At 27.3% G+C, this 17,325-nt stretch overlaps 1 protein-coding gene across 8 annotated transcripts in view; it reads right to left on the bottom strand.

Annotated features, from left to right (window-relative positions):
* LOC107449190 (uncharacterized) overlaps window positions 1–3,827 on the bottom strand; it is a 33,493-nt gene extending 29,666 nt beyond the window's left edge. For 4 of the 8 annotated variants that reach the window (XM_043052638.3, XM_043052641.3, XM_043052642.3 and 1 more), the window contains exons 1-3: window positions 3,689–3,827; window positions 3,369–3,444; window positions 1,870–2,025 (exon numbers count right to left, since the gene is read on the bottom strand). In XM_043052638.3, the coding sequence (XP_042908572.2) occupies window positions 1,870–2,025; window positions 3,369–3,419 (207 nt within the window). In that variant the 5' untranslated portion in view covers window positions 3,420–3,444; window positions 3,689–3,827. The other 4 variants (XM_087161277.1, XM_087161278.1, XM_043052639.3 and 1 more) reach the window with 3 other exon arrangements.
* Between the last annotated feature and the right edge of the window lie 13,498 nt (window positions 3,828–17,325).

Raw genomic sequence — 17,325 nt, 5'->3', positions numbered from 1 at the left:
TTTCATTTGCTCGGTAACCATCAAACTCTTAAGATCATCGAAAGTGGTAATTTTTGCTTCAGAAACCCATTCGCTAAAATAGCAATTTAATTCTTGTGCAAAATTTCGCCAAGATTTTTCAGGTGATTTAAAATGTCGATAAAAATTTTGTTTGAGTTCCTCTGCATTAAGCTTATATTGTTTAAGAATCAATTCTTTTACAAAGTCGTAGTTATTGGCATCATTAGGGGACTCTCTCGCCAACATATTTGAAATGTCGGGTGGTACTACGCTCAATAGGTAAGGCACCCATTCATCTTTAGGAATTTGTGCAATTTCTGCTCGACGTTCAAAATTTATCAGATACAACGACATTTCATCTTTACCTTCATTAAATTTTGGTGTTATTTGTAAAATCTGTATTTTATGATTTGTTTCACCTGATACCGGTCTGTTTTGGTGCTGAATTTGAGAATTTGCTTCTAATTCGAGTTTACGCAATTCCAATTGATGTTGCCGTTCAAGTTCTTCTCGCCGCTCTTGTCTTTCAAGTTCTTCTCGCCGTTCTTGTCTTTCAAGTTCTTCTCGCCGTTCTTGTCTTTCAAGTTCTTCTCGCCGTTCTTGTTTTTCAAGTTCTTCTCGCCTAATTCTCTCCTCCGTTATACGAGTCAAACACATCTTTACATCCTCAGCCTCATAATGTTGACTAGTTTGAATTATTTTTTTAATTTCACAAACATTTGCTTGAGGTGGAACAGATTCACCTAATTCGTCGGCCAATTCTATCAAATCCACTTTTTTCGCTTTATTAAGAAAAGCCATAATTTACAACTGATAAAAAACTAAATATACAATCACTGACTACCTTAAATCAACTACTCTTACTATATCCCACCGCTGCCACCAGAGAAATTCTGTTGTGTCACAACAACCAGAAATAAGACGTGAGTTGTACCAAACAATTTATTTAAACATTCACACGAAAAATCACAAAATATTACCCAAAGAAATATCTCTTCTTAGAAAAAAACTCTCTTTTCAACTACACAACAAAAGAACATCACTTCTCGTGTGTGTCTATCAAGCAACATCATTTTAGCATTACCTCTCGAGGAATTGATGCTTTTAGCTCAGTTGTCACACACTGTTACGTTACAACAGCTAAAAAAATTTCCTGAATTAATTGTTCTGGAGAAGATATAATAATAAGTTCTTTATCTTATAACTATAAAAACTAAGAATTAACAAAAAATCTATATTAAATTTAGTAAGAATAATGAAAGGGAGTATTTTTATCAGGCAAAATAATCATTGAGGCAGAAATTGAAGCATTGTGACAGAAAAATATTTCAATAAAAATTAATTTTATATTAATAAAATTACATACTATTTTTTAGATGCATATAAGAAAATAACCTTCCTTACAGCATTAAGATAAGTCACAAAATTTTCCTTAAACTTTACCTAAAATTTAATTAATACTTTCTCATTCTAAATTTAACCAAGCAAAATTTCTAAGCCCTATAGAAGAAGAAAAAATCACTATCATTGTTATGGTGGTAATATTGTACAGTTTTTTCCAATGCTTATTAAAACTACCACTGATATTTGAAATCTGAATAAGTAGCAATAGACATTAATTTGGAAAAAATACTGCTCAACAAAATAATTTCCAAGATATATTTTGAAATGTATTTACAAATATTTTTCTTTATTTAACAACCAACAGTAACTCAAACTATACTAAAACTAAATGAAAATTTTGGCCTTATCTGTAATACCTTACAAGATTATAATCTATTTCTTTTACATGTAGAACAGTTAATAAAAATGCTGAAAAAAAAAAAGTTTAGCTGGAAAATTATAGAATAGGCATGGAAGATTACTTACTATAAATAATTCAAAAAATGAAGAAGATATGGGATTTCTCAAATTGATATAGTTAATGAAGAAGTCTCCTTTCTCTTCATTCTCCCAAACAATTATATGTTCAAACATTCTGTCTTTCAAATACCTATACAAACGTGTAAACACTTCACGAGATTCCTAAAATGAAAAAGAACAAAAAAAAACAATTGCTTTCTAACAATAAAATTTGCTCCATCAGAAAATTTAGAATAATATTGTTAGCACCATTTAAGAGCATAAATAAAAATTAATGCAATTTTAAAAATATATATATAAATTTCTACCATTAATTCACATGAAGTTTAACTTATCAGGTTTCCATTTCACTCAACATACAAAATTTACTTCACATTACATTGATAACTGGTAAAATTATTTACATTCAATACTTTTATTTTTACTATTTGATAAGATTGTCAGCGCCATTTAAGAACATAACGTCATAATACTTCACATTCATTACTTTTAAAATTATTTACATTCAATATTTTTATTATTATTTGATAAAATTGTTAGCGCACCATTTAAGAACATATTCAATTTAATAAAAAAAATAATTTCTACCATTAATTCACATGAAATTTAACTTCTCAGGTTTCCATTTCACTCAACATACAAAACTTACATCATAATAATTTACTTCACATTGATAGCTTGTAAAATTATTTACATTCTATATTTTTATTTTTACTACATTAAGTCGAGTAAAAGACTTATCAATTATACACTATACTTAACACATAACTTTTCTGAAAATTTCCCCATGTGTCTATTGTTTTTGAAAGCGGATGTGGAAATAATAAAATATAAATAAACTTTAAATTTTTTTTATTTATTATTCAACTTTTAATATCTCTTTTTCGTATGATGAAAAGTATAACAATCACCTACTTGTAATGGTACACCACAAGTTTTGCAAGTATATCAGGTTTCGTAAAGTTATAATAAATTGGTAGTGAATTGATTAGTAAAACTTGAAAAGTAAGAAAAATTACGCCCACTTTTTAAAATAGTCACTACGAGATCACTGCTAACATGATTACTATGACTCGTAACCGGACATCAACGCTTGGCCACGTAAACACGAATTAACTCGTGACCGGCCAGCAATGTGTTAACAAAATATAATTACTAGCAGCACTTTTGCGATTTAATCTATGCTAATATTACATTTTTTAATTTTGCTGCGATCCTAAAATGATTCTCGACTTGTACCATCAATAACATTTAAAATAAGTAATTCAGTGTTAAGGTTTAATTTAAAGGTTCTTATAGCAACATTTTGTATAGTTGCAAAACAATGAATTTAAATAATATTACTATCACAGTTTGATACTTATTTTAATTTTCTTATCACATTTCCTAAACGTTGCTAAGTTTATCCATACTATTATTTAAGAGTAAGATATCAACAATTTAAGTGTAAAATAATTTTGGAAACCTTACTGGCAAGATATTATATTACATTTATAAACACTTACAGGATCGGCTTTCCTTCCCTTTTTTCTTTGAGAACACTTTTTCATTTCCATAAGGAGCTTCTAATTAGAAAGTAACCTAAAAGTAAAATATTAGTAAACTTTATTATTAAAAACAAATGATAATAGCTATATTAACTACACATTATTTGAAAAGAAGAGTAGAATTTTAATTAAGGAGGAAGGATTCCCTTCAGTTTTTACATACGAGATGTATAATCCAAATATTAGAATTCTTTTAGAACTAAATACTTAGTAAAAATTGAGTAGATCTACTATTAAATAACAAGTGAAATAACTTTCAATCCTGAAGTAAATATTACCTGGTTGATAAGCTTCAATCTAATTGAATGAATAAAATTGATCAAAATCCAACTTCAAATGATGTAATGATGCCGCTGCCTGTCTGATTCTGTCGGTTGAGGAATATGACGTCATGCACTGGCTGCAAGGTGACCAATCAAATTCGCAGATTTAATGGAAACGGAAACTAATGTTCTGTAGCTCCGCCCGAATTGATTCTCTTGCATTCTAGAAACAAGAAAGTGTTTATCCCCCTCCTCCTCCACCGCTTCAAAACAAAGTGACTGATTCTGATAACTCGAATCAACAAATGAAAAATGCTTCGAGACAAAGAAAAAATAAAGTATTTTCTTTAATATGTGTGTTTGAAAATAACGCGTCGCTAAGTGTTATAGAAAATTCTGTTTTTGGTTTTAATTTCACCAAATCGCAATTTTAGAAATTTAAAATTAGGACGGAATGATTTAAAACTTTATTCATCGAAATACTTGCTGGCAAGTGGTGCGCTTAACATTTGGCACTTTCCTAGAATTCTTATTAATGAAATATTATTGTTATTGACTGTTAAAAAAAATTTCACTTGTTAAGTGATATGAAATTTCGCCACATTTACACCGATATTATGTCATATGAAATTTATACCGATTCATGAAAGGAGTGTAAAAAAATAAAATAGGTGTATAAAAAAAGTCAATTTAGGGCTATAATTAACTCATATTTTTAATTGATTAGAGAAGATAACAAAAAAAAAAAAAAAAAACTAATACGTAAACTAACAAAATTTAGAACACTTAAAAATTACTGTTTATTTTGTGTTATCATCACATATTTAAATTGAACGTGGCTGTTTTTATTTTATTTTAATTAAGTTCAAATTCTGCTAGAAATGTAAATTTTTTTTGTTGTCAAAATCTGCTTTTTTAGATTTTTATTAAATTGTTGAAACTTTGTGAATATTTCAACAAGCCACTTGTAAAATTAATTATCCAAAAAATCTGTATACACGCTTTTGAATTTTTTTAAAAAATATTTTCTCTTGTTGCGAGCTCCCTTTCGAACTGAGCTATTTCCCCATTTAAAGGCCACATTTAAAGAGCAAAAAATGAGTTGTTTCAATTTGGTTAAATTTTAAAGTTATATTATAATTTAATTAAGGTTGTTTTTCAGTGTTTCTTACACGTTTGTCAAACTTAACATTCGTAATGCCTAGCACTTACTCTTCCAAAATTTTCATTAGAATAAATTTAAAATTCACCTCATATGTTTTGCTTCAGCCTAGGCCGATAAAACCCTAGGTTAAACCCTGATATAGTCACAAAAGCCTATAGTCAGGTCAGGGAAGCATATCTCTGAAACTGTTTAAGAGGGTTTAAAAAAAAATTTCTGAAATTTTCATTTATGAAACTCGTTTTTCGATTATATGCGAAAAATAATTTTAAAAAAAATATTATCTAATTTAATTATGACTGCAATTTTTTTTGACTTGTTAGACAGACAAATTTTTACATCATTTTTTAAATTAGGTAATTTTAAATAGAAAAATCTAATAGTAGTAGCATTTTATTTACGTCACGCTAGAGCTGCACAATGGGCAACAGTCTGGGTTCTGGGAAACTAACATCCCTGATGATTGGAAGATGCGCCAGCACAATTTTGATTTTTGCTAGCTCCAGGGTTGGATTACCCATTAGGCCATGGCCTGGGCCCCCCTTAAAATGGATTTTTTTTAAATAAATTTAAAAAAATTAAGAAAAACACTGATTTTCCAAATTTTTTCAAAATGTTATGATTATTTTTTAGTTCTAATTTAACAAAATAAAGTAAAATTTAATTTATTATTATTTATTTTTATTTTAAATATGCTTTCTTAAATGAAAAGATAGATAAATACTTTTATATTTGAATAAATAAAAAATATGCGAGAAAAAAATGTAATCTAAGGGCCCCAAAAATTTGGATGGCCTAGGGCCCCGCGTACGCTTAATCCAGCCCTGGGTAGTTCAACGAACTGCGTGCAAGGCTGAGCTCTTTACGGTAGAACAGTTTAGCGAGCAACTATACCATTCTCCCTTTGTACATACGCTGGCTGAGTAAAGTGGTCATCCACGTGCTCACAGTAATGTCCGCAGTCAGTAATGCTTGAATTCAGTGTCCTACTGAGAACCGTATCTTTACGATCAGTCCACTGTAGGATAACAAAACTTGAAAAATGTTTCGCAATAAAAATTTATGGAACATTAGAAATTACTTTTTTTTGCTCAAACCATTTTAATAATTATTTTTTTAAAAGTAAGATTTATAAAAAAATTTTGTGTGTGTTGTTTAATTTAAATGTTGCTTAAAATGAAAATTTTGGTTCAAAAATCTTTAATAAAATTTATAAATCTCTGATGAGCTCACGTAAAAGTTTTTTTTTTCTTAAAAAAATGCTTACATGATATCTTACCTGAGAAAACTGGGGCTTTAGGCTGCGTTGGTCAAACCGTAACCTGTTGCATGATATTACGTTTGCTTTAAAAACTAAAAAAAAAAAAACAAGTTTACAACATTCATAATTTGTTATCAATATCATGAAAATATCGCTGATAAACAAATGTATTATGATACTACTTTAATCAATAAAGCCTTATCGAGAAAACTATATTAATCAAAAATAATAACTCTTAGGGAAATTCTAACAGAAACTTAATTGATAATTTTTTTATCTGATACGTTTAAACTTTTTTTTTTTTTTTTAAACAGATGGTGGGATTTTTCCCTCTGCATTTGAAATGTGAATTTCATCTATAAGTACAAAATATAGTTTTAAAAATTGAAAAATAACAATATAGTTTTATTTATTATTTCATTTTGTAACAATTGGCGTGACATAACGAAGTGATAAAACTCTAAATTTTAGATTCATCATTAAAATATATGAACCTTTTGAAATGCATACATTAAAATAAAAATAAATTTAGCATCTAAACTGAGGAAATTAAATCTGATTGATCATTAAAATATATTAACCTTTTGAAATGCATACATTAAAATAAAAATAAATTTAGTATCTAAACTGAGGGAATTAAGTCTGATTGATCATTAAAATATATGAACCTTTTAAAATGCATACATTAAAATAAAAATTAAATTTAGTATCTAAACTGATGAAAACTGATACTGAATAAAAAGAAAACCAACAAAACAGCAAGAGCGGTTATTCAAGCAAATTTTTCAAAATTTTGAACATAAAATTTCGAGCATTTTTGGAGTTTCTAATCGCGTAAGAAAAAATGATTATAATTGAAATTTTTAATAATTAAAAAAAAATCAATTTATAAAAAATAAGCGATTATTCAAGAAAATTTTGATTAAGTATAAAAATAATTTTTGGTGATATGTATGTAGTTGCAGTATCAGGATATAATACTTGAGAGAATTTCATCATCTACTTCCTCATTAAAATGCGCCAACCAGGCCAGAAGGGAAACATCCGGTGTCCACGGTGCCATCGAGTCTAGACGGGACGGGAAAAGTCCCGAATTTATAATTAACTCTAACTCTTTTCCATAGAACAATCTAATTTCGCATTTATTTCCTTTTTTCTATTAAATGTTACGTTAGATTATTAAACTATTGTCTTTATTTCCTCTTATGCTCTACAAACTCCAACATATATTTGCTTCAGTTTATAAATTAGAATACAAGTGAAATAAGTTTACGAAAATTTTTCTAATTGTTAGCATTAATTGATTATTTCAGGTTTAAAGATTTTTGCTTTAAAATAAATTAATTAAACTGAATTTAATAAGCCTTTTTGAAATTTATCGCACTATTCGCTAATTGTCAGTAAAAATTATTCAGAAAAGAAAACACTCATTATATAATTTTTCTTTCGTAAACACACATTATATATAATTTAGCATATGCCTAAAAATACTCTATGTTTAGCATTGAAAGAACATTTTGTCGCTAAAAATGGATTATATTACTAGGTATTTTTTTTTTTTAAGAAAATGTTAATTTTGGTATTTACCAAGTAGGCAAAGACTTTTATTGCTCAATTTTATTAGCTCGCTTTCATGTGTGTGAGGGTTGAATCTTGCAATCGAAATTTCGACCTGTTTTTGATTAGCTAGAGTTGTCAAAAAATTTAAAATAGTCAATAAGAGTTCCAACTACTTTTCGAGGGCTGCGGTAGCTCAGAGCGTTTTCCTCCCAATGAGGTGACCCAGGTTCGAATCTCAACGTTGGCTAGTTGATACGAATTCTGCTCTCAGCTCGTATCAACTATGAGGCTGATGTAAAATATCCTCAGTGGTAGATGGATCATGGGTTAAAATCCTTTTTCCGTCAGGCTAACGGTGGATGAGTTTCGTGGTTTTCCTCTCCACGTACATGGGTAACGTTAGGCAAATACGGGTTATTTCTATTAAAAAAATGCTTCGCAAAGGCTAGTTTTTCTCGCTGCTTGATTCAGGAGTTTCTTTTTCTTCTGGGTTTGGTTCAAAATTACAAGGCTACGGAATTAAATATAGATAGTCGTAAATTCAGAATACGATAGGCTGTTATTCATTGGTAATAAGAAATAAAAAACTACTTTTCGATTTACTAGAATGTTCAAAATACTACGTTGATAGCCATACAATTTTAAACCGTTTTCAGACTGTAACAAGCAGAATCGATGCATCGCAAAAATGTATTTAACGCCAATTAAAATTTCGACCACATTGTCACCAGTTAAAATGCTAAGTTCTAACTGGAACTTAAAAAAACGTATTTTTAAAATTTTTATTGAAAAATTATTTTTAATTCATTAGTACCTTGGGACTCTTTTATTTGGGAATGTTTCGAAAAAGGAATCACAAACACACATAAAAATTAATTTTTTGATATAAATAATTTTAATTTTATTATTTTTTTAAAATTTTTCCACTGACAACACGTTTAACTAAAAGCATTTGGCTGATCAAGTAGTGTTTATTATCAATCGAAGTCGAACTCGATGGCTGCAATTTTTCGTTAAGTAAAGAAGTTTTATTTTATTTAACTGCCTAATTTTCTATCAGAACGAATTTTAGTAAATTAAATCATAAGACTTTTCACTTTTATTTTTAAGATCACACAATATCAAAAATTGTGGCAATTTGCAATGTGTTATGCGGATATTTAGTTTTTAAAATTAAAGTTTCCATGTGAATGTTCGACAAAGCCACACATATAGGAAAAGCAAACTACGTTTTTAAGGTGTTCAGTAGAGTGGTTTAATGCGAAATTACATAATTTCCAAGTTTTTAACTATAATCCAGTGGAAATTCTGAAAACCTGTAAAATACCTACCGGAAAATAATTGGAGCCGCCTGATGTAAAAATATCACCTTTAGGAAAGAGGTGGCTTACACCAAGCTCTTCATATTCAAAATAACTAAAAAAATTTACGACTTAGGTATTAATGAGCTAAGAGGTATTCATGGCTAATTTCCATGTGAAGATATAAAACTACACATAATAAGAAAAGGCTTGGAACCATACAAATGTAAAGTACGTTTTTAAGTTCTTCAGAAGAATACTTCGGTTAAGCTACATAATTTCCGATTTTATAACTATATGATGTGCTCTTATTCCGTAGAAATTCTGGAAATCTGTAAAATACCTACTTGAAAACAATATTTTGGGACCGTCTGTTGTAAAAAGGTCACCTTTCGAAAAAGGGTGACTAATCAACATGTTTTTTATGTTCAAAGTAACAAGGAAAATTTACGACATTATTAATGGCTAGGAAGATTATTCATACATATTGGAGGCTATTTTTTGTAAGGCAATATTACCACATAAAGTAATCAAAATATGTAATAACTTATTTCAATAAGTTTGTGTTAGTCTTTTTTTTTTTTTTACATTTGCAAATGAATATCTCTTAAAAGTATTCTATTGATAGAAATGATATGAAACCATAAATGATTTAAAGCATACATTATATCATAAACCTAGCGTGTTATTTCGCAATCTGCTGTGAATTGAATATTAAACGTTTTGGAATGAGGATAATATATATTTTAGTTGTGCTTTATTTACTATTCATTTTTTTATTTCACTTTTTACACAAAAGTTTCGAATTTAGTTTTAATAATTTACTTGGTAAAATGCAAGGAATTCATGTGCTTACTTACATAGTTTGCTTAGGGTCGTACACAGTATATAACTGTAAAATGTATATAAAGACTGTTTAATTTCGATAATAAATAAAAGACACACGAAATGTAATATATCGGGATAATTCGTTTGGTAAAATAAACGAAACATATATGTAATCAAAAAATATGAAAAATATATGTAATAATAAATAATATTATTTACATTAAGTATTTTTTATTTAGTATGAAATTTATGTTTACTATTAGGTTTTATGTCATATTTTAATAACTAAATACAGTAGAGTTTTTATGTATTTTTTTTAAACTATTGTGCATTGCTGGGATAGACAAAATAAAAACTATATCAGAGCTATAGAGTATTAATTTCTTATCAATATTATTCTAAGATAAATAAAAATTAAAAAATTGCTCAAATTATTGGTTGAAAAACCATCCAGGACTGAGAATACATAAAAAATCAATATTTTCTGATTGCCTGAAAATGCAGGTACACTATCTTAATCAATATTTATACTTAAAAATAATTTTTTATTTGTTGAAAATCGTAGTCCTAATCTTTTATGCATCAGTTTTTTCTTTTCTTCAAATGAAAAACTGCAATGATTGCAATTTCATGCTTCATATAATGGATTAAATATCATTTGTTGAAGTTAATTTAAGGGGCAGAATTAAAAAAATTAAATGTGAAGGCAAAAAAAAATAGACAAAATATTCTTCTTATACTAAATTTAGGAATATATTTTTCAGTTTCACTTTTTGCTTCTAATTTCATATCATCTATTTTGAAAAAATCAGTTTTTGCATTTTAGTAACAAAATCTAACTATAAAGGGAATTTTGGACTATGTACCATGTGTACATCTAGTAAACTAAATTAAAAGGAAAACTAAATAGATTAAATATTAAAATACAAGGAAGATCTATGTAGTGATAAAATTAGCTGTAAGATAAGATTAATGTCATTGTGAAGTTTAAAGTTCGAGCAAAAAGTGTTTTTTATAAAAAGAAAGTTATTTACTTACAGCCTTCACTCTACAAATATGTTTAAAAAAAAACTACCACCCCTATATGTCAAACCCTAAGAGATTAAATCATAATGAAAAAATAAATAAATGAATTCAGTAAAGAGTGACATTTCATAAGTTGGCATTTATTTAGCAGAATTTATATTGATATGATTATAGAATAAAAATTGATATTATAAGACAAAATTTAAGTTTGCACAAATAAGGTGGTGACATTAGACTTTTCAGGTGTCAGAGAGTCTCTATGGAAACTTATTAATGGCTGATAAAAATTCATAAGTACGTGAGTTGATGGATTAATTAGCATGACGAGAAAGAAAATTTAGAAGCATACACCCTCTACTAAATTAAAGAACACGCCACAGTTTAACCTATAAGCTCTCTACCAAGTACAATAAAAAATTCCGAATAAGACGCTTTTTTCGACAAAATGAAACTTCCGCAGCTATGCTTATGACATAGCTTATTGACACAGCATTATGCTAAAGAGATGAATCATTTTCCATAAATTCTGGATGTAAATCTTTTAGAATTTTTTTTTTTTGATAGAGAAAAATCTTTTTAAAATGGAAATAATGTATAAGAATTAATAAGGAAAAAAGAATTTAGTAATGTTAGAATTGAAGAAGATTCCAAAAAGGATTTAAAATAAAATTGCTCTAGAAATTTTCAAAAACTTTATTCCTGGAGAACTGCATTATGCCATGTGTTTACTTTGAAATATATTTTATGGGCTAGTAAAATATCATACAAATAAGTTGTAAATTAGTATTTAAATGAGTTTAAATACTAATTAAAAGATTCTAATACATATAATAATATATTGCTGAAATTCAGTTGTATATAATATAAAATTCTTCTGAGAAACAAGAACAGTGTTGAAAATTAATAGTCTCGCTATGAATAGTAGTTGTAGTTATAGGAAACTTTTAGTAAGTTCCATAGATTAAATTAATCCCCCAAAAAACTGAAGCGCTAAGAGAATACTTGATTGAAAACTTCTTTCGCTTCAAAAATATACAAATTGGAAATAACTGTCGACATGCTTCAAGCGCTCGAAAATAGGTGCTCATTTTCAAGACTTGCCAGACGTGAATGAGAAGAAACAAAAGTGATTTGAAAAATAAAACATAAAGTTACCAATGAAAAATGTAAAAATTATGGTGAAAAACTACACTAGAAAAATAACAGTAGCTGAGAGAGAGAGAGAGAGAGAGAAAAGGTGAGAAGCAGAACGAAGAAAACCATAGCAAATAGAAATGCAGTTTTCCCTGATTTGCTCCTCTCAGCTACTGTGGTTTTTCTTGTTTTGTTTTTCATGCTTTTTTCGCCTCTTGCCTACTATGGTTTTTCTACTTTTGTTCCTCATCTTTATTTTTCATTTTTTGTTGGCAACTTATCGTTTTATATTTCAACTCACTTTTCTTCTTCTTCTCAAACAAGCCTGGTAAGTCTTTAAAATGGGCGCCTATTTTTGAACGCTTGCAACATGCTGACTGTTATTTCCGATTTGTGCAATTTTGAAGAGAGTGAAGTTCTTAATTACTTAAGTTTCATACATATAAGCACTAAGCAATACAAAAAGACCACTAACTAAATAAAACATCACACAAATCCTGCTTTATTTGGTTTTTATAAGAAGCAACAAATATAAATACTATAAAAACATTTCTTAACATTTTTGTTGTTGTTGTATCACCTGGGAATGAGATACACAGAAACAATAAACAACTTTTAAGTTGTACATAAAAATAGCCATTTAATACTATAAACATCAGACTAGATCACACAACACCAACTACAAAAAAAGCAATCGTATAATTTGACAATATTTGTAAAAACAAACACGGCAAAGTCAACATTTTCGAGAAAAAAAAATGAAGCTAAAGACTAGCATTGTTTATAAATATTAAAACTAAACCAAAAAGGCTTCCACCATAAAATAAATAAGTAAAAGCAAATATAATACCATCAAAAATAAAAAGTAATGTTAAGTAAATATTCATAAAACTACTAAGAGAGCCTATAATAATAAGTAACCCTTAACAATATCTCATATAAGTCTCAAATTATTAATTTGAAATACTAACTGTAAAACATTATTTCTAATACATAAATTCTTTCTGAAGTAGAGTATAAAATGGACAGTTTTTATTATGAACAAATGCTGGAAGACTTGTAAATACAGTAACAATATTCAAAAGAAAAATTTGCAGAAAGTGTTATGACATAAAAATTGATTTTCACTTAGTATAAAAAAATAAGCCTTATTTTAACAAGCAAAAAGAAAAAGAGAAAAGAAGTTATATTTAAGATAAATAGACAACTAATCAGAGGGAGTAATTGAGACAAAACAAAAGCAGGGACCAATCCAGGATGTCTATTTTTGCAAATACATTAACTGCCAATTTGGTTAAAAAGAAAATTTTAGGGTAATTAACATTTTTGAAAAAATCACAAAAAATATGTAACAAAAATTTGATTCTAAATTTTAAAGAGACAATAGAAACTATTTAATATCTAATATCTAAGTAGGACAAAAACTGCAAATAAATTACAACTTAGTATCATAGGAAATATGACGCATCATAAAAAATCATACATATTATAGTCAAGAATAAAGGGACAAACGGAATACGCTCATTAAATATGAGTTGGTTAAAATAAACAAAGAAGCTAATATGTACAAAAATGAGCTAGAAAATGTTTTTAATGTTGATTCACTTTAAAGAGTAATTTTTTTTTCGTGATTAACTAAGAGGCTTTGGTTATTGTTGGACATAAAACAGCATGCTGCAAAATAAATTATTATTAACACCAATTAATTCGAGATCAGTCTAAAATTTGTCCGCAAATTTTGAATGCGAATGGTGATATAATTGTTTTTCCTGCATTAGTGTCAGATTGTTTTCCTGCATTAGTGTCAAAGGTAAATAATTGTTCAATGGCTTGAATAGAAACATTTTTCGTCAGTTATTGTTATTATTATGAATAATTTTTTATTAACAGTTGCTGCTTTAAATGGTCTATAATCAAAAGAAAAATGTCTGAGGCACCTCACACTGATCCTCTTTGTTTATTCTCATACTATTTATTTTAAAGCATTTCAAAAGGAATAAAATTTTCATGAATTGTCAGATACTATTTTTCAAACATCTTTGATAAAATATTTTTTAAAAAAGTATATGAAAACTCATGCATTAAATCCAAATTAAGCTAATAATGATAGATTTTTAATATTAAACTAATCATTGACAAAAAATTTATTTATTAAATTAGGAATCTTGGACTCTCAATAAACAAATTTGAATTTATCAGATTATTGAATATTTTTTTTGTTTTTGTGAATATACTGCTAATTATATAGAATTATAGAAATTCTATTTTCCTAGAGTTAGAAAAAAAGTTGCATTTTCTTCTTTTGTATGGGTAAAAATATTGCTAGTACTAGTTTCATAAAGGCGTTGGTAAATGGTAGCAAAATCAAACTGAATTAGTCCCTTAGAAATGATATGAAATGAATAAAAGAACCATACATTAATAGTTTTTGTTACACAGCAGATCTTCTAACAAATTCTTTTTTAACATATGTACAAATACCTATGTACAGTAAAATTCCCTAGTTGAAAAAAAAATTATCAACTTGACTCAGATGTTTCTAACAGTTTAACATCTGGCTAAATATGTCATGCAACCACTTTCACAATACATGAAAACATAAATATTAGCCTTAAATGAAATTTACACAAAACAATAATAATATAAAGATATTCTTAATAAATATTGAGTCTTTGATTAGAAAATAAACTTTCAGCTATACCATCTTCACTTTTTTGTCACTTACCAGTAAAAAGACACTTCTTTTATTATCAACGATACATTAAATTACACTTTGTAAATTCATAGACACAATGCTATTTTAATGTATATTAGAACTTTAACACCTAATCATTCATTCAAATATAGCAGCCAAAATGTAATTCATTTTTTTAATACCCAGAAAACCACTTTGTAAGTAAGTGTCAAAAATTTTTCAAAATAAAAACCTTCCATTAACAACAGGTCATTTGATTTAACAAAAGTTTGTAAATTGCATGGTTTTGCAGTAATCAACATGGAGTCCTGTATGCTTTTATTTAGTTACAAAAAAAATTTAGTCAATGCAATTGTTTTGACTAAATAAAATATACTTTTATTTAGTCAAAAAATTTTCAAAACAAAAACCTTCCATTAACAACAGGTCATTTGATTTAACAAAAGTTTGTAAATTGTATGGTTTAGCAGTAATCAACATGGAGTGCTGTATGCTCTTATTTAGTTACAAAAAAAAAAGCGTGATAGCAAACAAGATTGATAAATTTCTTTCTACATTTACCAACCATGGTCTTTCGTAGGAAAATTTTATTCACTTTATTAGTAAAATGTTAGTCCCCTTCTGGTGTCTAGTTTGAAGTTAAAAACTGTGGCATTTGCATTTATCTAGACTTTTATTATTTATCAAAAATGGCTGCCTAGAACCAAATTATTAGTTTAAATGCATTTTTCATTTATAAAAGCATTGCATTTTTTCTCCAAAATATTAGCTTCAAACTTTTAATTATAAATAAATATTGATGCTCCGGCCTTACTATTAAAAGCATTTTGACTGCAAGGATCTGATAAATTAATAGACGAAGCAAAGAATTTTTAAAAGGTAAGAGTTACGCTTGAAATCAATGTTTATATTCAGAATGGAACAAACAGTTACACAAAGAAAAATGGCAATGTAATTTGATACTCAAATTATTTAAATTTCCTTCTTCTGTATTTAATGCAGAAAAATAAGATTTTTTTCTTCTTTTAAAGTTAAATTTAATTCATAAAACTGTCAGTGCAATATTTTGTCCCGCAATGGAGAATCATGCATCCCAGAATAAGAGTCGCAACTTTTTTTCACATCCTTCTATGACTTTTAGTGCATTTGATGCACTATAGTGTCTAAGCAAAATAGCTAAGGTGGACTATTAAGTTATTGTTTATATCAAGTTAATAGTAAAACTGTATTTTTAAAAAGATTTCCTGATATCTAAATTACCATGATTAAATGGTTATTTTAGCTGGATATTGATGACATTTTCAGTTGAGTGTGTATAGGCCTCAAAGATTAAAATAAATTCTAGAAATTTAAACATATGAATTGGGTGACCAAAACATGGACCAAGATATGATAAATGCAATCAATCTTAATATAGATGTTGACATTTAAGAAAATTGTACTCACAAAAACTTTTAATTGAACAGTGTGGCAAAAACGTAAAAGTTTTTAGTATCAGATATCTTGTTATTGAGAGTAAAAATGCTAACAATATTTTATATTTAATTAAATGAACAAAATGCCTTTCACTTATTTAAACATACTGTGGTTAGTTTTCTTTTATAATGAAAGCATGAAATTTTCTTTTACAAAGGAAAAGCTGTTTTCAAACTCGCTAAAAATGTAGTTAAAATTAAGTAATAAGATAATTGTGCAAACCGAAGATAAATGTAAGATCAGGAACTCTGAATTGAAGTTAAATATAATAAAAATAACAAGAGAGGTCAATTAAAATTTCTTCAAAATACATAAAATTTTTTAAATGCACTGTTATCACAATATTAAAATTTTACTTTGAAAAATAAAATTTTGAGCAGGATGGTCAGATTGAAATAACATCGTAGAAATACAAAGGCTTAACAGTTTGAAAATTATGTAGCACATAAATGTGACTTGAAAAATAACTAATATATAAAATGCTAACAACTTACATTGAAATCATAAAGGAGTTGTAAATGATTATACAATATGTAAAAAAAGGAGTATTTAATAATGTGTGGAATGGAAAAGTATTCTCTTATACATATTAAAAAACGCAGTGAAACTTCACTTATCCATTCCTATATTTTATTTTTATCACTAAGTGTTCTAAATAATACTTAAAAAATGGAATACCAATATTAAAGAATGCAAATATGTTTTTGAGGAAAAAATTTGCAAATGTTTCTTTGTTTCTAATTCTTTTCAAGATAAATAAGGAAACCTTATTGAAAAATTTCTGGTTAAAATAGATTTTTTATTCAATTTATTGTTAGCTGAAATAGTTAAATAAGTAATTGCTAAATTGAAAAATACTATTTATTAATAGAAATTAATTTTCAGTTTTTCATTATTGAATATTAAAACATTTTCAGTTTTTCTTAAAATTCTTGTATGTTTACAATAGTTTAAAGATGTATGTTAAAAATAAATTAAAGAATAAGTTATAATTATATATATGTTAAATTAAGTATATACTGTGAAACCTCACAACCAGGACACTCCGACAAAATTGAGGCCCTTAATTGAGGATATTTTTTAAAATTTCCTGTGAATAAACCATTATGCACTCCTCTGCAAAGCAGAAACTTCTCAAAACTGATGCTGACAGTCATTTATACATCAAAATGTTATTTTCAATCTCAAAAATAACCTCTTTTTCCATCA

Source organism: Parasteatoda tepidariorum, chromosome 4 (genome assembly GCF_982258835.1).
Source record: "Parasteatoda tepidariorum strain Cologne lab strain chromosome 4, Ptep-v5.0, whole genome shotgun sequence".
Classification (NCBI taxonomy): domain Eukaryota; kingdom Metazoa; phylum Arthropoda; class Arachnida; order Araneae; family Theridiidae; genus Parasteatoda; species Parasteatoda tepidariorum.
The sequence above is the reverse complement of the archived record's forward strand: the minus strand, read 5'-3'. Positions and strand labels throughout refer to the sequence as shown.